Source organism: Sphaerodactylus townsendi, linkage group LG12 (genome assembly GCF_021028975.2).
Source record: "Sphaerodactylus townsendi isolate TG3544 linkage group LG12, MPM_Stown_v2.3, whole genome shotgun sequence".
NCBI classification, from domain to species: domain Eukaryota; kingdom Metazoa; phylum Chordata; class Lepidosauria; order Squamata; family Sphaerodactylidae; genus Sphaerodactylus; species Sphaerodactylus townsendi.
Genome location: NC_059436.1, coordinates 36,075,048 through 36,101,005, shown reverse-complemented (window position 1 = coordinate 36,101,005; position 25,958 = coordinate 36,075,048). Strand labels below are relative to the sequence as shown.

The window sequence follows — 25,958 nt, the reverse complement described above, 5'->3', positions numbered from 1 at the left end:
TGTTTGAGGTTTAATCTTAGGTGGGCAGCACTTCATGAGTTTCTTTTACAGCTGTGCATCACGCACTGAAAGAAACACAACATTTTGGCAGAAGCTGTTTAGCATTTGTGTAGCAGCACCCAAGAGCAGTATTAACAGGTACTTACCAGTAGCTGGTTGGCCCTTTTTGGGCTGTTTGGGTGCTGTGTACTGGAAAAATTCATTTCCAGTGCCTGTAACTGTTTGATCCAGTTCAAAGAGGGAGGCCAACCTGGTTCTGTATGGAGAGAAAAACAATTATTCACCTGATACCATGGTGGTGAAAAGTGCCACCAAGTCACAGTCAGTGCACAAGCATCATCTCATACTTCGCTTTAAACATCTCAGCAGACATGAGTGGATAAACAGTAATACAGAACAGCTTGAATAAATTCCTGGATTCACACCGAGCTCACAAAATATTGTCTTCTAGTTCCTAACAAAACCACAAATTAGGAAAAGTATAGTCAATCTATTTAAAACAGAAGCCCTGTGGAACCTTAAACACTAATGTAATTTATTCCACAGAAAATGTTAGTGAGTCTGAGTTCACTTTATCACACATGTTATAAGTTAATCATTAAAACTAATGTTGAGAACCATATTTAGTTAGTCCTTATAATGGCACAGCCCTCCTCTGTTTTAGTTTAGAACAACAAGGCAACACATCTGGAACTCCAAAACAATTGCAAAGTTTAAAGAAGACACAAAATCCTCTTCTGAAAACTGAAAGTAAAAAATAATTTCTGATTTGAGGCATTTGTGGAGTTTCACAGAAAATAGCTAAAATAAAGGTAAGTTTTAACAAAGGTGAAAAACCACATCTTGGTGTGCTGTTTTTTCTATTGCATAGAATTCCAATATCAAGCCTTAGTCCATGGGCATGCAGAAGTTAATATTCCTAATTCTTTCTGGGACCAGAATTTCATACACCCAGAATTCTTGAGGGCTAGAAAATTGCAGTTTTAAAAATGAAAAAGTCAAGGTTCTGCTAAATGAGGTGCCCAATACTCTGAGTTTTATTAACAACCAACCCAAAATATTGATGAAATCTAACCACAGATCCACCCCCCCCAACTAAACAATTGAAAAAGCAACGTCACAGAAAAAACAAACCCATGGGCTGCCTGCCAATGATATTCCATCAGCCACATATCTGACACTGCTGTCCAAGAGCTCCTAGTTTACTAGATGGTTTTCATACCAGTCTTATCAACTGAAGCTTCATTGCAGATTTCTCAAGCGGAACTCCTCCTCCCACAATCTCTTCCCATCTTGGAGTATCAGCAACAAAACAGCAGCTTGTATTTCCCAAGGCAGGCTTATATCTGCACAAACAGCAATCTCTATAGAGGACTATATGACTTTGTGAGCAAAAACGGCTCTCTAGCAAACTCCAAGCGGCTCTCCTTCAGATTTCCACTGGAGAGAAAACGGCTGCAGGCATATATGAGGGACTCATAACATGAGACAGAGAAAGAGGGATTAAGGCTGAAACATTTTTTGTCAGGGGCGGCATCTCATTGACGCCCAGTAAGGCTTTAAGAGAAGACTCATGGTCGCTTCATCACATGTTTCATCACATGGCCCTCACATGTTTAGTTTGCTTTGTGTGGTGGGGGAAGGGAGAAAACAACAGACTCAGACCAGTCTCAAAGCAGTCCAAACTTCTGCTCCAAGACAAAGCATCCTAGAACCCCAAAGAATTCCAATAAATGTACTCCCTGGGCTTCCCTCGTAACAGGGCCTCTGGTATCAAAGGTGGGAAAGAACTTTGCATTTAAACATGTATGCAATATGTTTGGGCTCTGTCTCAAAAACACTTATGCCACATTACAGACATAAACTTTAAAGTGTATCAAGGTTCTTCCTCAACTTCAGATACTCCTTTCTGGTCTGTCAGCTGTCTTTGGCAACAGAGACACAATCACAAGGGTGTTCTTTGCCTCCACTCTTGAAGAAATGGCTTTGGGCTGTCAGTAGGACTCGTTTACCCTCTTTCAGTTATTAGTAAACTATTCCTGCGATCCTGATCTATTCAATGAATAATCAAACTCTTGCCGACTAAGCCTCTCTGTTGCACAATCTGACCTCCTGGTTTATCTTATCAGGCACTTGCAATAGTCCCTCAGATTTCAGATACTCAATCTCTACACAACCCATCGAGTTTTAAGACAACCTGGACACTGGAACAACAGCTCTCTGGCATGATTGCACCCACTTGCTTTACCTTCACAATAATCTGTGATGGAAGCAATTAATAATCCAATTTAGGGATCAGAGACTTAGCAACCACAACATGCTCAAGACTTCACAGCATTCAGATCCCACCCCAAACCCTCCACACCACTACGACTGTGATTAATTATTGGGCCTAATTATCAGACCTATAATTGCTACTTATTATGGGGCAGTAGTGAAGAAGGTGTATTTCTCCACCCTCATTGTGTCTGCAAGTTCAGCAGTTATTTAACGTAGTTAATGGCTTGCTGTACTCTACCTGGAGGACTGTAGCAAGGGGTCCCCTGGGATCTATTGTAAGAATTTTGCTGTGCACTTTTGAGGTAAAGTCGTTCAGATGCACGCAAGATTGAATTCCAACATTGAACAGAACCCTGTGGGGTGTCCAGGGCATGGTCTAGTCCGGTTTTATTGGAACTATTTGAGTCTTGAGGTCCAAGGATGTGGACAAGTTACTTGCAGTAATGTGGCCTATTATGTTGTCCAGTCTGACTGATAAAAGCTGGCTCCTGGGGGATGGGAGGAAAGCTGGCTCATTCAGGAGATGTCATATGCCTCTTTGATGGAGGGGGTAGTGCCAGTTCTCCTGAAAGAGGCGGTGGTTGCATCCTTTTGAAAGGGCCTTCTTTGGACCCTATGGTGCTGGGCAATCATCACCCATTGGCCAATATCCCATGTTGGGGCAAAGTCTTGGGAGACGGTGGCAGCTGTAGGTTAACTTGGAAGAAATTGATTTTCTGGACCCATGTCAATCTGCTTTCAGGAACAGTTATGGTAAGTAAACAGCCTTGGTCACTGTGACAAATGACCATTATCAGGACAGAGGGAATACTTCCTGTAGGTTCTCCTTGATCTCTCAACAGCTTCTGATGTAATTCACCATGGAGTTTTGCCGGACTGCCTCTGGGGAATGGGGTGGGGTGGGGTGGGGCAGGGGGGCGGGCGGGCGGGCTCTGATTCCTTCCCTTGAGGTCAGTTCCAGAAGATAGCTTTAGCGGCCTCCTGATTACAGTCCTGGGAACACCCAAGACTCAGTCCTGTCGCTTACACTGTTGAACATCTATATGAAGCTGCTGGATGAGGTCACAGGGGATTTGGAGTCAAGTGTCATCCATATGTGGGTGACACTCAGCTCTATCTCTCCATTTCATCAGTTGGAAAAGGAGCTCCATGTGCCAGACTACTGCCTGGAAGCAGTTATTGGCTGGATGGAGTTTATTTTGATGTGATTTTTATTGCTGCTTTAATTGTTATATTTTATTCATTATGGTTTTTATTGTTTTTTCACCTTTTAAGCACCCAAGTGTTTTTGGTGGGGTGTAAATATAATAAATAAATAATTCCAGTTTAGTAGCATCTTAGTGGCCAAATAGATTTGTAGGGTATGAGTTCTTAGGACTTGAAGTTCCCTTCATCAGAAACCACCACTGCAGTTTTTCTTCCACCTACAAAGCACCTGCTCTATTGGTCACTCTAAACCATGTAACACGGGAAGGAGTACAGAAAATAGATCACTTAATACACCAACAAATTATAATACCTTGATCTTGTCAGATTACAGAAACTAAGCAGTGTCAGTCCTGGTTAATAACTGAATGAGAGACCACCAAAGAATGCCAGAATTGTTCTGCAAAGAAAGGCAAAGGCAAACAAATACAAACATCCCTTGCTCTGAAAACTCTATGGGGTTACCAAAAGTCGGCTGCGACTTGACACTTTACACACACAATTATACTACCAATTGCAATAAAAACATAATATTGGCCAAATGAGTCTTGATAAGAATGACAAAATACATATATCAAGCCTCACTATAGACGGTTTATGGGGTATTTGAGTGGAGAAAACACTCTACGTGTGCTCAAACACATTCAAAAGCTGAAAAGCCACCAACCCAGGCCAGAGAAGTCACACAGAAAATTAGATTTTGGGTTTTGCCTGAGTTTTGGGAGAAAGGGACACTTTGAGCGTGTCCAAAGGCGACTCTAACTGAGCCTGTGACGCTCAAAGACGAAAAACCCACCCTGGCTGAAAATAAATTCTAGGGCTGTGCTGGTGAACGGAAGCAGCGCACTCCCCCCTCTTCCCCTTCCGGTTCCGAGTGATGGTTCTCTTCCCCCGCCCCGTTAGAGCCTCACCCGCCTGTCGGAGACAGGAAGTCCGCGTCATCCTCCTCGGCGCCCCCGAACATTCTCCCCTGACTCCCTCAACCGCTCGCCGCCCTGAGAACAGAAGCGGCACGAGATGCCGCAAAACACGACAACTGCACTTCCTTTCACGACAGTGTCACAAAACCAGCCGGCGTTCTTACTAGCGCACTCAACAAAGTGACCGCCCCCAAACTAGGAAGTGAAAGCGGCCGGCGACTGAACCGCGTGATTTTCACGATGAGCTACGGATCACGAGAAAGACCTAACTTCTTCGAAAAGCGCGGTTGCGTCCTTCGCGTGTTTAACGGAGGCGGGCCTTGTCCCCCTAGAAGGGCGGGACTTGCGGAGATTGAAAGGCGGAAGAGAGGGCAGAAAATGAAGCGAGTTTTATTAATAGGAATGGACTGCCGAAGGACGGAGGCGGGAACTTCTGGGCACGTGACGGCTGCGTTGTCTAATAAGCGGGTGAGGAAGCTCGTCGGCTGGAAGGAGACACGTTTGAAGGAGATCGGGAGGGACGCTGAGGAGGAGGAGACGCGTTGCTGGATCGCAGCGGGGAAGGTGACGACAAGTGAGTTTCCCCGCTTATACCGGAACTTCGGCGGCAGGATTGTCCTCTTCACTGCGGCTTTTTAAATGAGGGATATTAGTGGGGTGAGGAAAGCAAGCGCGTGGACGAGGGGTGATGGAGAGGTTTGGTGTAAGGGAGAATGGAAGGTGGGTCAAAAGCAGGCAATCATGAACGAGGGGGGCAGAGGGAATTACAGTGGCGTTAGGGGAAGAGAGGAGGATTGCCAGCTGCAAGTAAACGTCCCTCTCCTTAAACACTTGGCGGCAAAATCGCTCTCCCCCCCCCCCCCCAGTGGGATGGAGCTGCTCGGGTCAAGACTGAGTGGGGGCTTGGAGGGAAATGGACAGTAAGGATGAGGTCGGAAGGGAACGGGGTCGGGAAAAGATAAAGAAGCGTGGAGAATAGTGATGAGGGAGAAAGGCTGAGAAGAGTGGAAAGGGCGAAAGAGAGCGACTAGGAGGGTGAACCTGGAGTGGGGTAGATCTTTTGCTGTCCCCTCAAGATGGGGGGAGGGCGAGAGGAGGAAGCAGTTCTGAAGAGTTTAGCTGAAGGGAAGTTTTGGGAGATGAGAATATGATCAGAATAAAATCATAGAGTCGAAGGGGGCCATCTATACATCTATACATCCAACCCTCTGCTCAATGCAGGATCTGCTAGAATGGTGTGGTCCAGGGCGGAGTAGACTTTAGAACTGAAGCTGGATGGGATAGATAAGGGTAGACTGGGATGGAGTGGGAAGGGGAAAAGTACACGGGGCAAATTACAATCTAGTGGGAAAGACTGGAAGGGATGGGGATGAGTGAATCTATCTGTGATCGGTAGGATTGTTTACATGCTATTCTATGGGTGACCTGGTCTTTGTAACTAAATTATACAAAGTAAGGGTTTTCTGCACTTTTAAAAAGGCAGGGCTGGCAAAGATCCTGTGTTTCAGGAGTCCCAAGTTCCTGCTGATATTGTATGGGGATGACATGTACAGTTTGAAATTTTTCCACCTCTGCTTTCTCTGTGGTTATGGTTTCTGAATACTTTGTAGATAAATGTCTGGGCAGAGGTGGATGAATTTGCCTAGCATAACATCTCCCAGGTGCTGAATAATGTAGTGCTGGTACCTAGAACACCCGAAAGGTAATTCTCTGCCTTATGTAGGACTGTCTTTCAAACTCAGATGCTGACTGCTAGCAGTTAACACCTTTCTGGAGATATAGTACAATTTGTTCTGTTGCATTTTGGAAAATTACGCTTAATCTGCACTTTTGCTTGCCTCCCATTGTTCTCGTTGGCATTCGGCAGTTTTGCTGCTAGTTTAGAATGTCTTTGTTCAGAAAGTTGTGGCCCAGCAAGTTCTCCCGAATAACTGATCTTTTAAAGTCTTTTGGATTAATTTCTTTTACAAGCCAGGCTAAGACTGATGTTTTGGAAGCATGGTGTGTTTTTTTTCTAGCTGTTGTGCTTCCAGTTGGATTTCTGAAAAGTGCTTCAGCAAAAGCAGGTGAATTAAAACTCTGTGTTATCATCAAGTACTCTACGTAGTGTGTAGCTGGTGCATGGATAGAGATAAGCTTGAAGTGGTAGTTGGAGTGACAGGACTGCCTACGCTAAGACTGTGCAACACCAGATAAGTGACACACTAATCGGCACACCTCTATGAGATGTTGTTGGAAGAAGAAGAATTGGACCTGCCTTGCTTAACGGAAACATAGCTGCAAGAAAATTATGTGGTTTGTCTGTCCTAACCAACTCCCCTTGGCTATGCTATTCTCCACCAACCCTGTACAAAGGGTCGGTGTGTGTGTAGCTGTTATCCTCCATGAACCCTTCACCTTCTGTGGACTACCATTGCAAACCTCCACTGGCATTAGTATTCTTCTTGTCTACTGGTCACCTAGTTCACAGTGCACACCATTCTTGAGTTAGCAGAGGTGTGCTATTGGATGTGGTAGTGGAGGCTCCTAGACTAATTGTTCCAAGGGACCTCAATATCTATGCCAAGGATATCTTGCCAAGAGCAGCTCAGTATTTTGTTGACTCTTTGACTGCCTTGGCATTGATCATATTGTGATAGGTCCAACACATGAAAGAGGTCACACACTGGCTTTAATTCTTTGCACTGAGCAATTGAGAGAAGTCTTTGTTTCAGAATTAAGGATTTGACCTGCAGCACAATCTGACCAATACCTACTGAATATGGCTCAAGCAACCTGTGTGAGAAAGGGCCTGGTTAAAATGGTCCACCTGTAGTGGGGTCATGAATCTTACTGTATTCTAATGTTCTGGGCCCCATCAGTTCCCATCAGCTCCTGCCAGCATAACCAAGTGGCAGGGCTGAGGGGAACTGTAGTCCATGAACATCTGGAGGGCCATAGTTTGAAGACCCCTGTTTTGGGGATTTTAGGATCCCAAGCAAATGCTCAGCTGAGGGTGCAGTGGGAGTGCAGAATGTGAAGCTTCTTTAAACTATCAACAAGGTTGTCTTTCTAGAACTACTCCTGCCCTTGAGCATTAACCGGCTCTCTGGTTTACCGTGGAACTGGGTGACCTGAAGAGGACTGGGACATGTCTACAATGATGCTGCTGGCGAACCTGTACTGAATCGTATACATTATGCTACAGAGTCCCTGGAAAGACCTATGAAGTGGTGGTGACAGTGGCAAAGAAATGTTACTAATCTACTATAGCAGCAGCTAGCTCATAATCTATAGCTATAGCAGTTGTTCAGGTTGTGCCAGTGCTGATGCCAAAATCAGAGTCTTTGTTGTTTTATGAGGAGACAATTAGCAGTGATATCTTTGCCAGGTTATTTAACATATAAAGAATACACTCCGATCTGAATGTCAGTTGTAATACAGTCACATCAGAAGAAAGGCTTAAACACATCACCTGGTCTATTCATGCTCATTTTGTCTCAGTTTCCATGATGGATGTCAGCAAAGTCCTGGGATTGGTGAAGACTGCTACTTGTACTCTGAACCCCTTCCCTTTGTGGCTGATAAAATCAAATAAGGACCATATCAACAAACTCTTGGTATCTCTTTTAAGTCAGTCACTAACTCAGGGCAGTAACTTTTGGCCACTCAAAGAGGCAGAAATCTATCCACTGCTTTTTTAAAAATAATCCTTACAGAAAAGTGTTGTGACCAGTTATCACTGGACTCTAACTTGCCTGGTCTTGGCAAAGTGACTGAGAGAGCAGTAATAGACAGACACCAGGCCTTTTTGGATAACTCATCTGCTCCACACCCTTTTCAGTCTGGCTTCAGGCTGACCTATGGGAACAAAGATGGCTCTGCTAGCTTTAGTTGATTATCTCTGTCTGAGTGTAGAAACAAAGGCTAGGTTGCTATGTTGGTGTTACTGGACTTATTTGCTGCCTTCAGTACAGTACATCATACCATCTTGGTGAGATGCTTGGAGGCAGAAGTGGGTATTAGAGTGCACGCTGGACTGGTTCAAATAATTTCTCAGGGATCAGATTCCAAGGATTGCTGTTGGAGACTAGTTATCATAATTATTGGACCTATCTTGTTGAGTTCTATAAGGTACAATTCTGTCCCCCATACTTTTTAATCTCTGTAGAAAGCTCTTAGGACAAATCATTTGTAGGTTTGGGACTGGCTGTCATCAATATGTGAATAATGCCAAGGTCTAGATATCTTTATTGGGATTTCTGGGTTGTGTGGTAGAGGTCTTGAATAACTGTCTAGTTGCTGTGGTAAATTGGCTAAGAATGAACAAATTGAAACTGAACTGAAAAGACAGAGATAATGTTTGATTCGGCAGATGGAGATCTTGAATGACATTGTGCGTCCTGCTCTTGGTGGAATTCAGCTGACCCTTTCTTGCTCAGTTAAGATTCGGGGGGAGGGGGGGTTATATTGAACCCATCACTATTACTGGAGACACAGTGCAGCTGCAAAAAAGGCTTTCTGCAAACTTAACCTAGCCTGGAAGATGGCCCCTTACCTTGATATGTCTGATCTGGTCACCTGGATCCATGCCACAGTAAAACCAGAGTACTATAATTCCCAGTACATTGGTCTCCTGTCAGAATCTATCAGGAACTCCATTTGGTTGAGAATACCAAGACTCAGGTATTGAGGAGTTATAGAGCATGAATTTCACTTCCATCCTTCAGGCAGTGCTCAGTTTAAGTTACTGGCTGTCATGTTCAGTGTCAAGGCCTTGGATCATCTGTGATACCATCTTTCCCCTAATACTCTGCCTCAGCGATTTCACTCATTGGAGCAGGGTCTTCTGCATTTGCCAACCTGCAAATTGGCAAAATCGACTGTCCTTATACGTGCCTTCTCTGCTGTGGCCTCCTCCTTTTAGAACGACCTGCCTGAGAGAGAAGATTCCTACTCAGGTGGTTTGGGCAAACTATGCAATACTGAGTTATTCAAGAGGACTTTTCTACACAGGCAAAACAGTTGCATTGTATTGAAGGATTCATATGGTTACTTAGATAAATTATTAGGGACTGGAGTCTATACTACTGTGTATAACTTGTTCAAACTTAGATCCTACTATGGAATCTTTGTATCATTTAACGTGTCATGTTACATATTTACTTTTCCCTTCAGTTCTGTTTTTAAGCCTTCTGGTTGGCTTTTACAACCCTCATCTGATTGCATTGTTTACTGAATTTCCCATCCTGTCCATTTGATGGACTCACTTTGTGTAATCTACCTTGAGTCCCAAGTGGGACAGGTGTAATAGATAATGTAGTAAAGTACAAATAAAAATTGGTACGTGTGCAGACTTGTGCGTCTTGTTTTAAATACCTTTGAATTGTCATATAAAATGGACCAAAGTGCTTCTTACCATCTCCTGACTATCTGAGTATCAGTTTTTATTTTCCTAACACTGCTCCAATGTTGTCGGCCATTCAGAGGCCACACTTACAGAGAGAACGAGAAAGAGGTGAGCTGGGATCTTGCTGCTTTTTCTTTGATGTTTTAGACTGCCACACACACATATGCACTTCACCAAAATTCAAGCCACAAGAACTGCTTCTGGATCTTGGCTGTGCCTGATGAATGACCCGTCTGATCTTGGATAGGCAATTTGGTAGGCCAAGAATGTTTATGCAAGAAGGAGGTACGAAAATAAACTTAATGCTATGAAGGCGTCTTTCTGCTTCTTGCCAAGTGCTATGTGCCTTTCTAGGTCTCTGAGTATTGGCATTCTATAAAGTGAATAGTTTCATTTTTGTTCATTGACAGTGAACAGGGACCCAAGTCCCATTGCCTGCAGCTGGAACGCATGCTAAGTGGGAGTTTTGGGAGTAGTGTTGAACTGGACCAGGGTGAAAATCTGGCCTCAACTTGACAATCCTATTGCTGGGACAACAGCTCTTCTTGACCTCCAGTGGAATAGCAAAGAGGTAAGAGTTTCATGGACTACTGCGTGTGTTTCTTATTCCTTTTACATTGAGTCAAGAATGTCTTAAACAGGGGCTTTATGCTAATGTTGGCCAATAATAAAAGATCACTGGTTGGATATGTTAGAGTAGAAGGATGGGGCAGGCGCCAGATAGTGCAGTTGTAATAACTTCAAAGATTTGACTGTGCATATATTTAAAGTAAGCACAGCATGAGTAAGTTAGAGTATCCATACATGATGTTCCATAGCCTTGCTCAATGCTTTTTTCCCCAATATCAATACCTTGCCCTTAAAAGACTGGATACTGAATGACCAAACTATCCATTATGCTAGGTAAGTCAAGTTTGGTCATGCCAAAATGAGCATGTGTTAACTGACAAAGTTGTGTCCAGGGCCGGGCCTGTTTTCTTTCTGTTGTAGCATACACAGCTTTCAGAATGGAGTTATGCAGGTAAATTTCTTATGGTGTCTTTTTTCCAATTGCTGTTTTGCTGTTTGCTTTTCCTTTCAAGCCAAGATAGCTGTTTGTATCAATAAGTCTGATGTTGATCCCTAACAACTGTAATTAAAGCAGCAACTCTTGTCATCATCAGTAAACAGCAATAGTAACTAGGCAGAATTCAAGGCTGTAGGTCTGATTTGCATGGAAGACTCAGTGACAAAGCAGTTGCCACACTGGAAAATGAGCTGTGGTCAAATGCCTTGCTTTTATGGCCAGAATCAACTGGCTGTTTGGGATTTTCTGTGACAGTGTCCTAGTGAAACACACATCTTACTGTGGGTTGCCTCTGAAGTTGCCAGCTATAGAACTGGTGAAACATTAGGAACAAAAGCTACCAGACTGTGGCCACACAGCCTGGAAAACCCAAAACAGCCAAAGTGTGATCCCATTAAATATCTGTTCCATGTAACCGTGACCTCTTCTTTTCCCTTTTCAGCACCACTTCTATCTCATGCATGGGTTTAGGCTCCAACCTGAGACTCCTTAGTGTAATGAAAAACAGCCAAATTTTTGAGGGGGGAGGGGGAGCAAGGGAGGCTATTTTTGAGGGGGAGCAAGGGAGGCTATTCAAAGTTCGTGTGAAAGTCTTTGATAATCAGAAACAGTAATATTTTGTAGGATCTGGTTGCTTAGGCACTAGTTGATTGTATTCCCATTTTTTCACTCGTGTTGCGCTTCACAGATGTCTAGAGCAGAATGAATTGTTCTTCTAGTTCCTGCGGGTAATTGAAGTACATTGAGAATTTGGAAGAAGACAGAGATTCAAATTGGAGTGGCCTGGAAGTTAATCATTACCCCCTAGGTATATACAGAGGTTCTGGATGCTTTTGAAAGCTGCTCTTTAGAAACTTTGATCTGTTGTGGGTAGAAAACTGATCTCTTGCCAGGGGTGATCGGAAAAACTGAAGTAAATATCCTTCCGAGCTGCTGAGGGATGCTCTGACTCCTTGATGGCTGAAGATAGCTTAGAAACTAGTGATGCCTCTCTGCTGGACCATGGTACTTCTAAATCTGCCTTCATACCAAGTTATACATACATACAGATGCATACTTATGTGGCCAGCACCATCTATTATGCTTGGCAGTGACTCCCGAAGGGCTGAGCCAGAAATCTTTTGCACACAGAGCATATGATTTGTGTTCCAGTCTTTCTTGGTACGGGTGCATCCTTATTCTTCAGCAGTTCACTGTACAGTTTTTGACCTGGAAATACCCCTTTAAGAGTGAAAGATCAATTAAACATAAACACACTGAAATATAAATATCACTTAATGGAAAAAAACAGATCTCATTTTTTTGTAGGCGCTCTCCCCCAAATTGTCTCTATCCCTGAATACAATAAACCTTGAAAAGCAACTTTCATGCTTCTGTACAAAAGGTATTGGGGATAATTCTCATTAAATTGTGTGAGTAGGAAATGGTTTTCTCCATTTCAGTTCCTTCCTTAGATTTTTCCCTATTATGTATTATGGATATTAATTATCCTGATACCATGGAGATTCACCAGTAGTTGATAGGTACCTTATGAACTGATGAGACTGTTTTTAGTAAGTTGATTTGGATTGTCTATCTAGCTCAGCATGGTCTCCTCTGCTTTATTAGAAATTGTCAAGGATATCAGATAGCCAGACTGGGATAAACCTCTACCAGAACCAGTTCCTTCTGGGTGCAAAATCTTGTTCTTTCCACTGAGCCATGGACTATTTCCAGGGCCTGATGGTTGGGAATACTGGAAAGAAAAAGGAGCTGTGTCCACATTTCCTAGCAGCGCTTTTGTCATTACAAGTACGTTTTGGTTATTGTGCTTTTACTGTGACCAGATAGTTGTTGCAATAATGCCTGTGCTGTCAAACTGTACTATAATCTCCCCACATACTCACATGCCTACGGCAAATAGAACGAGGCAACATTTGAAAGAACTGACCTTTGAATTTGGAGAAGCAGCCTTAACAAAGGAAACTTTTACAAGGTTAAAGTAAACAAAAGTGTGTGTTGTTACTCTCAGTATAGGAATTTCTAGGAACAGTTTTCTCTTCATTTCAGTGTGGCTTTGATAACAAGAAGAAACTGCCTACCAGGAACTGGGTCATCATTGCATCTAGTTTGGTACTGTTTGACTGCAGCATTCCAGGGTCTTGGGCAGAAATTCTCCACAGTCCTGATACTTGATAAGATTGTTTGCACACTATTCAGTCATCAAGTGAGAGAGACCAATTAGCAGAGTTGTGGCACAAGAGGAAGTAAGTGTGGGTAAATTCACTTAGAAAATGTGCATTCCTCCCTTCCACTCAAAGAAGCCTCCAATCTTCCTTGCATAGCAACTGAATAAACTTCAATCAGCAAGCAAGGACACAGAGCCCCCAAATGCGTTCTTTAGACTATGGCCTATTAGATCATGTAGGTAAACAAAGCCCTGACCTGGATGGCCCAGGCTAGCTTTTTCTTGTGAGATCTCAGCTGCTAAGCAGGGTCGGCCCTGGTTAGTACTTAGATGGGAGACTGCCAGGGAATTCCAGGATTGCTATGCAGAAGAAGGCATTGACAAATCACCTCTGTTAGTCTCTAGCATTGAAAACGCTACTGGGTTGCCATAAGTCAGCTGCGACTTGATAGCACTTTACACACATCAGTAAATAAAAAGTGTTCTTTCATCTGGATTACAAAATGGGATTCTATCACCTCGATTATGTAATGTGACAGAAAGGAACTCCATAAGATAGATGAGGCTTCCCAGCCTGATACCTGAAGCTGAGAAAGAGTTTTTAAATGTTGTGATTTGCCCTTTGGATATTGTTTTAACTGTATGCATGTTAGGACTACATTTTAATTCATCACTATAATGCGCCTGGAGTTCCTTGTGGGAGGAAGGCAGAGTAAAAGTTGTCTGAGTCAATGCATTAGCAAAATAGAAGAGTATTAGTTAAACCAAGCCAGAAGCACTAGAATTGAATGAACCGTTAAGAATGAACCTTTGGGGCATAAAAGTATTTTAATTCATCAGCTAAAAGAAGAGGCTTATTGGAGCCATTCTGCCATCCCTGGTTAAATGGAAAAGACTAGTGCATAGTGAGAAGGACTTTAAAAAGAGCCTTCAGGTTTATGGCACACTTGATCTATAGCCGCAGGGGGCCACTGAGTGAAAATGCTGGAGGTTACATCTGAGACCTTATGTACAAACACATACTCAAAGTTAAGCAGTGGCCCCTCACATTAAAAAAAATCTTGGCAAAAGCCTGCTAGATGGAAACTTCATTGTGTACAGTAATGCACATAATAAGCCCCTTCTTAGAAACAAAATGTTTCCTGATAGCCTGTTGCAATACATTCCAGGGGAAAACCCACATTCTTGAGCTGATGGTAGCTCTGCCAGTGTTTTTTGTATGCACTGGTAACAACCACCTGTCCCAATTTTTGATGCTGTTTGGCCTGCTCTAATCATTCTCCTGTGCTCATCTTTAGAAGCTGCCTGTTGGTGTCTGGGATGAGTCTTTTGATCTTGTGCCCCGTTTTCATTGCCCTGCCCCCGTCTCTCTCTGTTCTGTAAATGCCAGCACAGGGAGTAATCTCTGGTATCCCGGCCAAGCCAGTTTCCCCTGGCAATAATATTGTTGAATAGACAAATCATGTAAAGGGGTGGGATGGAAGGGACCTCCGGCTACTTGCTGCTCTTGTTTGTTATACATGTGCTGCTGGCAAGTGTTGAGCTTGCATACAAAACAAAGGGGGGGAGAAGCTTTAATCTGTTTTCCCATTGGCTTTGCCATGCCAAAGCAAAGCTGGTTGATGCTCCAGGGTTCAAAGTTGGTCAGTGGTTGCTATAGCAAAAATGTTACTGCCTGTGTTACTCTACCTGCCAGCCTGTGCTATTCAAATCCGAGGGGGGATGGACGGACACCAGAAATCCAAACTGTACTGCACCTTAGGCAAAGATAAAAGATTCTTCTCTGTAAATGGGACCTAAAATAAGCATTTGTGTTCTATTTTATGACTGTTCCGAAGCATTTTGTGCCCATTATCTCATCCTTATAACATTATCTCATGCCAGGTTGGCCGCTGTGTGTCAAATAACAGGGACTGCTTGAATCAGGGACTTGTGGTTCCCAGCCTTTTGAATTCACTGGCTTAAGACTTCCACCCACCCAATGTCCTTGTGATAGCAGTTGACTACCAGCATCAGTTTGGGAACTGATCCCAGCCAACTTCACAGGAGCCAGAATGTCTACTCATTTCCCTTGATTCATGTGACTGAGGAGAGTCCAGCACCTGGGCTGAATGCGCTGATAGTTACTCTTTCCAGTGGAAATGAAAAGTCAGGTAGAGGCCATTGGGGAACCCACCAAAAGAGGTTCCTTTCAACCTGGAACTGAAAAGAGGACTGGAAACTGGATTTGGTCTGCAGGCAGGCAGTGACCGTCCCTATCTCAATCATACTGCTCTTATATTCTTGTCATGGTGGTAATATTCCTTTGAACCTCAGCGTGAACAGGTTTAACTGCTTTTCTGGGGTCAGATATGGGCCACAGAATTGGACTTTGCCAGCTGGATCCTGGCTGCCTGCTGCAATGCCTTGTTAGGTAAGTGAATGACACCAAGGTGAACGACACTAAAACCCAATTGTTTTTCCCAGTGGCTGCTTGTGAAATTAACATGGTGGTATCTGATTATTGTTAGTCCATGAACAAATGTTATCAAAACACAGGGGATAATTGCATGTTTATCTCTTTTATGTGGCAGAATGTGTTTAAATCCATGGAAAATGTAAGAGCCACACCTGAGAAAATGAATTTTCTGCAGTAGGAGCGAATGACCCTGGTTCTGGAGGTGCATGTATCCATGGTCTTCTATAACAGCATGCCCCTCTGCAGGGTTTCTTTGTCTCAGCCCAAGGTGCTATTTGGTAATCTAACCTTGCAGACTTGTGCTGTTTTCTCAGAGGATAGAATATCAGTGATATTCTGTGGAGTGGCAGGATAAGAAGCACTCAGATCCCTTGCAACCTTGCTTTGCCTCTGATAGTCCTACCACACCTGATGTCAGGTGCTTATTTTGCCAGTCGTCCTGCCTTCTGAAATCAAACTGCAGAAACCTCTTTCCCATCAGGAGGTGGAACGTGATACTTTCCTCTCTTCCTCCCACTGCTTGGCCTTTGGTTTTTGGTCTGCAGTTGGAAAGGATGAGCATCTAGCCTGTTCTCCTGTTTGTTTTCCAGCTTTAGAAAAGGCCAGACAAGATCACAGCCATTCTCCTTGCTCAGAAAGGGAGTTCTACAGTGTTTACCATGGCTGCATATTTTGGCTTTCCCCAGTTTGGTGGATCTCTCACTGCAGTTTGGGCTGGAAAGAGCACCATAGTGCTCTTTGCTGCTTAAAGGGATGATTGCTGTAGCAGGTATGCAGACACAGCTCAGTGATAGAGCATCTGCTTGGTAGGTAGGAATCTCAAGTTCAGTCTACAGCAGGAGTGTCCAACTCTGGTGCCTCAGATGTTCATGGACTACAGTTTCCATCAGCCCCTGCTGGCATGGCCAATTGAGCATGTCAGCAGGGGCTGATCGGGATTGCAGTCCATGAACATCTGAAGCGCCAGAACTGAACACCCCTGGTCTACAGCATCTCCAACTAAAAGGATCAGGTAAGATTCGTGCTATGAAAGACCTGTGCCTTAGACCCTGGAGAGCCACTGCCAGTATGTATAGCCAATATTAACTGAGGTGGACTAATAGTTGAATTCGATATAAGCAGCTATGTGTGTTTTGTCTACTAGATGGAGAAGCTTTTACCAGAGCGTAGTGTGCGAATGTTCTTACCTGAGCATAGTGAGCAAATGTTTAATTTGGTAAACAATATAAGCCAGAGAGTCTATGGCGAAATACTCTGTATACTTTGTGACAATATTGAGACACTTAGTGTTTTTATTAGGGTTTTGAAGAGAGCTTTTCATGCTGCAGGGCACTTTCAGTGCAATTGCGCTTTGTTTAGAAGTGAAAATACAGCAGCAGGTAGAAGTAACAGTGAATTAAAATAAACTTTCATTTGGAAGGCAGCCAGCTTAATACCAAAAGCATGGAGAAACCAGGGGTGGGCTTTGACTGGTGCCAAAAAGCATCAGAGGGAAGTTACCAGGTGTATTTTCATTAGAGGGAGCTCCATGTGCAGATTGTTTCTACAGAGAATTCCCTCTCTGTAGTGGCCAGGTGCAAAAAAAGAACCTCAGATGATGGACTTGGCAGCTGACCAGGGTCATATGGAAGAAGATATCTGGGTCCCAGACAGTTTAGTACAGGGCTGTTCTAACAGACCCATGCTAGCAGGGGCTGATGGAACCAGAGTTGGACACCCCTGGTTTAGTACTTTAAAGTTAATTGACCAACGCATTGAATTGTGCTTGGAGTTTTTAGATACTAGTTATTCTTTGGTTCTGTTGAATACGCTCTGGTTAAAAACTTAACCACCATATTCTAAACAAGGTGACTTTTCCAAGGAATTATTGGCCCAATGCCTGATGCGTACGTTTGCATGTCCTGTGCTCCAAAGGGATAGTTTGGAATGATAGAAATAAGAGTGTGGGACCATACTTCAGGATTAAATTTGCACTGTGTGTCTGTTGCAGAAGGATTTGTAAAGTCTCGTGAGTTTCAGACTTAGAAGCTAGAATAAAGGCAGGTCTGTCCAGATACATCATTCTCTGCTCATGCAGCAGAGTGCCAAAGTAGGATCTGGGAGACCCAGGATTGAATCTCAACTCACCTATTTGGCGCCCCCCCTCTCAGCCTAACCTTCCTCACAGGGCTGTTGTGAGGATAAAATGGAGGAGAGGAGAATGAAGTGGTCGGCCACCTTGGGTCCCCACTGGAGACAGAAGCAGCCTATAAATATCTGAATAAATAACAGCATCAGGTGTGGAATTGTAGCACGGGAGTGAGGTAATGAAAGGGTGACTGAAGATACTTTATCTGTGTCCTGACTAAACTTGTATAACCGGTACCTAAAAGTGGACATAGCCCTGTGGCTCGCTTTGGCAGAGATGGATATGAACTGCCCATTAATTATGGAGTATGTCCTTGCAATGCATTCTTCCCTGTTATGGCCCATCATCAATCATTCCTGAGCTGGTGGTTTGCTGTAGGTATCAAAGAAAGCAACAGCCATGTGCAGTCCGGTGCACCTGGAACCTGGTTTCCAGGTGTAACCTACAACAAGCAACATCAGGGTGCTCCAAGAAAGGAGATAGTCACAAAGTCCTCCTTTACTCCTGACTTGTGAACTAACTGGATTCAGTGAAGTTTCAAGAGGATATCTAACAGACTTGGGAGGATGGTCAGTTGACTGCATTAAAATATTATCTCATATTATCATATAATAATAATATCGTATTGTTCAAATATTATCTCATAAAGATACCCTGGTGACGTGCTTCTTTCATTGAATCCTAGGTTTCTCCATTAGCAGTGGCAAAAGTAAAAGCCCCTTTGTGGCCAGGGAGGGTCACAGTTCACATCCTTTTGATACCCTTCCAATAAATTACAGTTTTAAAGGTTCAGCTGTACCAATCCTAATACCCAGAATTCTCTTTGGCAAAACTGGATGTGACAGGGACGTCCATGTTTGATAAGGGCCCAGTTCATGTATAAAGGGTGGATGAGAGGTACGGTTGGGGGCTGCTTTTTACATAAAAATGAGCAGAAGGAACCTGAACCCTGGCTTTTCCCCAAGCCTCCTTTCCATGTTCACTCTTCAGCTGGACAAATGTGATGAATGGATAGCATTCCTGCTTTATTTGTGAATAGGCTGGATGCATCAATGAAAAATTGAGACTTTCCCATTGTTTCCCTTTTGGTCTTGTGGTGTGTTATTTATCTAGCTCAGTGGTTCTCAACCCTTTAATACAGTTCCTCACGTTGTGGTGACCCCCAACCATAAAATTGGTATATATAAAATATAAAAAGACCGTTTTCTTTTTCTTTTTTTAAATTGCTTTATTGTATTTACAGTTATAAGTGTTCACATATACATCCAAAATAAAATCATGATCTATTTACAAGGTCCTAATATATTATAACATTACCATATTGTTCCATTTTCATTTTAACATAAACTTAATGAGCTTCCGCAATTACATACCAACCTAACAACGTTTGTTACTTTATTCTAATACTTATATTTATTTTGTATTTCTATTATTTCTTATACTTCTTAAATTATATCTAAGATCACATATTTTTGTTTTGACTTCTCGATATATTTAATCCATAATAACCATAAATTCTTCAATTTCCCATTAGTCTCCAACTTTTCACATCCTGATAGACTTGCTGTTTTAACTAGGTCCATTACTTTCTGTCGCCACTCCAATATCGAGGGAATTGTCTGTTGACACCAATATCTGGCTAGCGTAATCCTAGCAGCCGTTGATAAGTATTGAAATAATGTTCTGTTTTCAGTTATTTGCCTATTGTCACACATTCCTTATATAATTCAGGAGTGCATTTTATATTTACCTTTAAAATTTTCTGAATTTCCTTGTGTACACCACACCAAAATTTCTTAACCTTCTTACATTCCCATACATATGATATAAACTTCCTATTTCCAACTTGCATTTCCAACATTTGTTGGATGTACAAATGAATTTAGCCAATTGTTTTGGTGTAATGTACCACCTAAACCAAATCTTGTAAAGATTTTCTCTAATAGCATTACTAATAATATTTTTAAATCCTGATTTCCATACTTTTTCCCATTTTTCCAATGGGATTGTGTGACCAATGTCTCTGGCCCAATTTATCATGTATTCTTTTACTACTTCGTCTTCCCTATCTAATTCTAAACACAGATTATACATCCGTTTAATTAGATCATTTTTGTTCAAAAGATTTAAATAAAGTGTATCTTCAAAACCTTGAATCCACAGTGGGATCAATTCTTTCTTTATAATGCTATACAGTTGTTGATGTAGCCACCAATTCACTTTCCATCCAGCCATTTCTAATTCTTCCATCGTTCTAATTTCTACCCGTGGCCCTTTTTCTGTCTGAACCAACTTTAATAAATCATAGAATTTTAACCATCCTTTCTCCAAAACATTCTTGTTCAAAAGAGCTTCATGGGGAGATATCCACCATGGCACATTCCTGTACAATTTATTTTTGTATTTGTCCCAAATTTTATACAGAGCAAACCTAAAGGGATGCTGAAAAAATTGTTTATTCAGCCTTTCTTTATGAAACCACAGGTATGCATGTGTTCCAGATCTCAGATCCGCCCCCTCAATTGCTAATAATCTCTTATTCTTAATTAAGAACCAATCCTTCAACCAGACCAGGCAGCATGCTTCATAATATAATTTTAAGTTTGGAGCTGCCAGGCCTCCTCTTTCCTTATTATCTGTAAGGACTTTATATTTAACCCGGGGTTCCCCCCTCCCCAAAAAAGGAATTTCAAATTGTCTATTTGCCAAGTACTGAAAATTTTCTCGGATTTTAATATTGGTAAATTATTAAACAAAAAAAGCATTCTTGGTAACATGTTCATTTTTAATACTCCTATTTTGCCTAATATAGACAGATTTAATTTCCCCCAGATTTTAAGATCTTTTTTAATCTTATTCCACATTACTGAATAATTATTTTCAAATAGTCTTAAATTTGATGCAGTTAAGTTAATACCTAAATACTTCACTTTCTTCGCCTGTCCCTGCCATATAGCTTCTAAAAGTGTTTTATCACTATTCCTCCTATTTTTAACTAATATTTGTGTTTTATCCCTATTCACTTTTAAACCAGATATTATCTCAAATTCTTCTAATATCTTTTTTAATTCCACTATAGACCCTATCGGGTCTTCCAAAATAATTACTAAATCGTCCGTGTATGCTTGGATCTTAAATTGTCCCCCTTTAATTTTAGTCCCTTTTATACTATCAGTCTCTTTAATTTTATCTATCAAAATTTCTAACACTAAAATAAACAATAATGGGGACAAGGGACAGCCTTGATGGGTTCCACATTCTATTTCACAATTTTCTGTTTTTTCCCCATTTACTATAATTCTCACATATTGTGCCGAGTATATTTGTTTAATCCACTGTCTAAATTTCTCCAAAGTTTTTCCTACATAAAACTTCATTTATCAGGTTCCAACTGAGGCTGTCAAAAGCTTTAAACATATCCAAGAAAAATAAAGCCATTTGTTTATCCGTATGATTTTCATAAAACTCTATAATGTTCACTACTGTACGGATATTGTCTTTCATGTGTCTTGTTGGAAGGAAGCCAGTTTGATTATTTATAGAAGAACCTCTTTTAATCTATTTTCCAAAATTGAAGTGAATATCTTGTAATCAGAATTTAAAAGAGATATTGGGCTATAGTTTATAGTCTCTGATTTATCTTTTCCTTCCTTTGGTATCAATGTGATGTTCGCCATTCTCCACGATTCAGGTACACCATTTTGAACAATATTATTATATACTATTACTAATATTTCTATAATATCCTCTGTGAATTTTTATAAAATAAATTCGAGATGCCGTCAGGGCCCGGTGTTTTATTTAATTTTAATTTTTAATTGCTGCAATAATTTCTTCTTTAGTAATATCTTTATTTAATAATTTTAAAATCTTCATCTATTTTATCCCATTTGTAGTTTTTTAGCTTCACATTATTTATTAAATTAATTTCGCTAAGACTTTCTTTTTTATTATATAATTTTGTATAAAAGTTTTTAAATTCTTGTTTTATCCTTTATCTTTGGTTTTCTGACCATTAATGTTTATTTCATGGATAAAATTCTCCGCTTTTCTTTGTTTTAATTTCCGTGTTCAAACCAAAACCTTTTAGTCCTTAAGATACCCTTATTTATTTCTTCTGATAGTGCTACCTCATATTGATGTCTGATAAAATATATTTCTTCCTGTAATTTTTTTATTTCATGAATTCATTCTCTTTGTCATTTAAAACTTTCTCCAGTTCCTCTAACCTACTTTTCTTGTTTTTTTCTTTCTTGCTTTTATTTCAATAAAGGTACCCCTCACTTGAGCTTTAAAAGCATCCCATATCACATTCCATTTCTCATAATTTTTCGTATTAATTTCAAAGAATTCTTTCTATTTTTTTCTACAATCTGAAATTACAGCATCATCTAATAATAATTATCTAATCTCCAGTTTCTTTCCTTCATCTTATTTCTCCCATCCAATTCTATTATCATTGGATTGTGATCTGATATTGTATTAACTTGAATTTCCGATTTGTCACACCACATTAATACACTTGTTGAAAGCCACATCATATCTAATCTAGACCAGGTTTTGTATTTTGGGGAATAATAAGTAAACTCCTTTTCTTTCTGATTCTTAAATCGCCATACATCAACCAAATTAAAATATTTTACTCCTTCAAAGAAGGTTTCTGGTAATTTCCCCTTATCCTTATCCTCTTTTCTCCATATTTTTAATCTAAATCCTGATTAACAAAACCATTCAAATCTCCCATTATCATTAAATCTTCATGATTATCTGTTGTATCTATTATTTTTCTAAATACTTTGTCATAGAATTCTTGCTTCCCGGTATTAGGTGCATATATCCCAACTAAAAGTAACTTTACTCCATTTAAGATCACCTCTACTATAATAAGGCATCCTTCTTTATCTTTGTAACGTATGTTCGGTCCCAAATTTCTATCCATATACAAAACTATTCCCGATTTTTTCCCTTTTCTCTAGCAGCCACAAAGTTTATGCCTAGTTTGTTGTTCTTTAACAAACTGCAATCTTTCTCAATTATATGTGTTTCTTGCAGGCAAACCACTTGTGTTTTTGCCTTTCTAAAAAGTTGTACACCTTCCTTTTAATGGGATTATTCATCCCATTAACATTCCAAGTTATACACTTTATCTTGTTCATTTTATTTAATAATTAAAATAATTGAAATTTATAATAATAAATCACACTTAAATACACGGTATGTCAGTAACTACTATTTCACAATACCAAAGATGTTACACTCCACATCTCAACAAGCCAGAGTTAATACCATACCAACAAAAACAGAAAAAACCCATCTTTATACATCTTGTAGCCTTTAATAACTTAATATTATGGGTACCAAACCTCCATTTTAAATCTCCAGGAACTGCTATTGAGAAATTTTTCCCCTCTAATTGTTATTTCAATATACAGTACTCAAATTATTTCAATTCTTTTCTGAATTTTTTCAAGAATTCTACTGCTTCCATTTTATTCCAAAAATTTTGAATATGAGGAAGGATCTCCCGCTTGTATACATTTTTATTTCTTAAGCTTGAAGTTAAATCTACAGAGTCCTTTCTCATATTCAGAATTTTTGTTGGTACTTCCTTCATAATGATGATTTCTCTCCCTTCTACCTTTAAAGCTTTTTCATAATGTCTACGTAATATTTCATTTCTAAATGATTTTTTCTGGTGAAACCTATTAGTATATCCCTAGGTAAGTTTCTTTCCTTGGCAATCTTAGAATTGATTCTGAAAGCCTCATCCAACTCAAATTCTACATCTTGGGGTGATTTTCCTACAAATTCTGCCAATATTTCTATCATTTTATTCATCAGGTTTTCATTTTCTTGTTCAGGGATTTTTCTAAACTTCAAGAATCTTTCTTTAAATTTACTTTCTCATTTTAAATTGTCCATTTCCAGTACTTCTCTTTCAGCATCTATATTCCCCATTTTCCCTTCTACTTGTTCCAATCTTTTGTCCACTTGTTTCAAATCTTCTTTGACTTGATTCATTCCTGGTTCTAACATGCCAATTTTTAAATTTCCTGTTTTATATTCATCAGCTCTTCTTCCAGTCTTTTCACATGATTATTTGTCTCTGATGTTGTTTCTGCTATTTGTTCCAGTTTTAACCAAACATCATTTATATTAATTTTGTCCAGTGTGTTTGATTGGTTTCCTTGGTTTGGGTGGTGCATTGATTGTGCACGATTTTGTTACCTGGGTGTCATTCTTTATAGATAATTTCACTTGACTCCCAAAGCCACAAACACAAAGGATGAGACCACAAACAAGAAAGACTGGCGCAAGAATATAAGTCATACAAAAATTTCAAGGGCACTGCAGGATTTAATTTTGTTTCTTTACCACTGTGGTTTGTATTCCCAGTAGTTCCTTGGTATGTACTGGCTTGAAAAGATCACTAAACATTCATTTAAACTACATTAATATATTTTCAAAATGCGCTCCGGAGAGAGCTCTGCCTACTGGCTCTGTAGCTCAGCTGGGCTGCCTATTAGGCTGTCTCCGCCTTCCCGCTGCCGCTGAGATTGCTGCCCCACGCCCTGCTCCGTCGCTTCTCAGATCAGTCCTGGCTCCATCTCGGGTTGTAGTGGGGACTGTCTTTGTCCTGGCCCTCCCGCACTGGCACCTGTCGGCACCCCGACTCCTTCCCACCTCTTGGGGGTCCACCTCTTTGCCCTGCCCGGGGAACCGGTGGCGCGTCTCGCCACTCACCCCGGCTGGTCCGCTCCTGGGCCGCCCACGTCTGCGGCTTTGCCTGACGCTCCTGCCGTCTCCCGGAGCGTGGAACTCAGCCGGAGGTCCTCTATGGGGGTTCTTTTGTACTCTGAACCCCTGTGGGTAGTAAAATGCAAAAACTCCCGGAAGTCGCACCAGAAGCTCAAAAAGACCGTTTCTGATGGTCTTAGGCGACCCCCGTGAAAGGGTCATTCGCCTCCCAGGTTGAGAACCACTGATCTAGCTCTACCCAAAAGTACATGGTTGTGTACTACTAATCTTTATTATGGTCATAAGACCAGCATAAAGTAGATAAGATACATCAATTAAAAAGATAAAATCTATTAAAACAATAAATATATATTTTAAAGAACCTATAGGAAAAAATGGGAACACAAGAAAGGTATACAAACATAAAGGAAATGGGAAAAAAATAAATATTAAAAAGAAACAAAACTTAAACAAAAATGGGGAAATAGGCATAGCGGAACAATGGAATTGGCAGATAAAAGACTGTAACTATCAAATCACAGTGCACTCTAGTAACACAACCATAATATTCACTGAGCCTGATTTATAGCACAGATCATCCTACAACATATTTCAAGTGCTGCTATGCAAAACCTAGCAACACTATATTTCATATCAAGATTGGTATCTGTAAGTAGCAAAAAAGCATAAAATTGTCATGTTCAATCTGGAAGTCTATGCAGCAATGGCAAAATAAAGCTAATGTATATCTTTATAGTACTGACAGTGGAGAAATACATGTTCTATTGTTTCTATGTGTGCAGATTCACAGGAAAGTTGTCTCTCCTGATAAGGAATCTTTATAGTTTGTTTGGTACAGCTGAACCTTTAAAAATCTTCCTGTTTCAGCATTCAAGGACAGCTGAAGGGAGAGCATGGTTGTGTACTGAATGTCTTGTAAAGGCTCACGCTTCAAACAATTTGTAGTGTAAATTTCAAAGTGGAGGAGTCAACATGGATCCAGAAAGAGAGAGAAACTCAACAGCCAAATGGAAATTGGGAGGGCATGAACAAAGCAATGCAGTCTATAAAATAAAAGGAAGGAGATTGAAAATATGAGAAGTTTATCCCAGTTATAAGGAGGCAAAGGCCATTTCCTCTTTTAGTTGTCTTTTTCTGAATGTTTGCAATAGCACATGCACACAAATAAATCCCTATCCCTCTTCCTGTAAATAGTTTCCTTTGCTAGCTCTTTTTGCAGTGTTCAAAATATTTGAGCAGCAGGGAGGAGGGCGTTTGCTTTGGAGAGGAACCAATTAAAATTTCCAAAGAGTATCAGGAAATTGAATAAACTGAGAGCAGCATTCTGGTCTCATGATGCTGGGCTTATGGTATCCACTGCAGTTGGCGAGACAGTGAATGAACTGAATGTTTGGCTCTGTCTGATCTTTGTGGCTCATTGAAAACTAGTCTAAAAAGAGGTAAGGACAATGTCTTTTGACAGTCAGCTGAAGAAAGGCTCCTGATGCCTCATTAGTATTTTACTGCTGCTGTTTCTTGTCTTGCATGTACAGTAGGGAATTGCTAGCAGAGGGAGACGAGACACTGGCTAATATCTGCTGGAGGT

At 40.9% G+C, this 25,958-nt stretch overlaps 2 protein-coding genes across 8 annotated transcripts in view; one reads left to right on the top strand and one right to left on the bottom strand.

The window, feature by feature from the left end:
* The window catches only part of FKBP15 (FKBP prolyl isomerase family member 15), a 35,772-nt gene extending 31,132 nt beyond the window's left edge, over positions 1-4,640 (bottom strand). For 3 of the 4 annotated variants that reach the window (XM_048512559.1, XM_048512560.1, XM_048512562.1), the window contains exons 1-2: positions 4,398-4,640; positions 147-256 (exon numbers count right to left, since the gene is read on the bottom strand). In XM_048512559.1, the coding sequence (XP_048368516.1) occupies positions 147-256; positions 4,398-4,450 (163 nt within the window). In that variant the 5' untranslated portion in view covers positions 4,451-4,640. The remainder of the gene's footprint in view (positions 1-146; positions 257-4,397) is intronic. The other variant, XM_048512561.1, reaches the window with a different exon arrangement.
* A 38-nt stretch (positions 4,641-4,678) lies between these two features.
* SLC31A1 (solute carrier family 31 member 1) overlaps positions 4,679-25,958 on the top strand; it is a 34,351-nt gene continuing 13,071 nt past the window's right edge. The window contains exons 1-2 of one of the 4 annotated variants that reach the window (XM_048512567.1): positions 4,686-4,980; positions 10,206-10,366. The gene's annotated coding sequence lies outside the window, so the exon portion shown is untranslated. Of the gene's footprint in view, positions 5,064-10,183; positions 10,367-25,958 lie in introns of all 4 variants that reach the window. The other 3 variants (XM_048512568.1, XM_048512569.1, XM_048512570.1) reach the window with 3 other exon arrangements.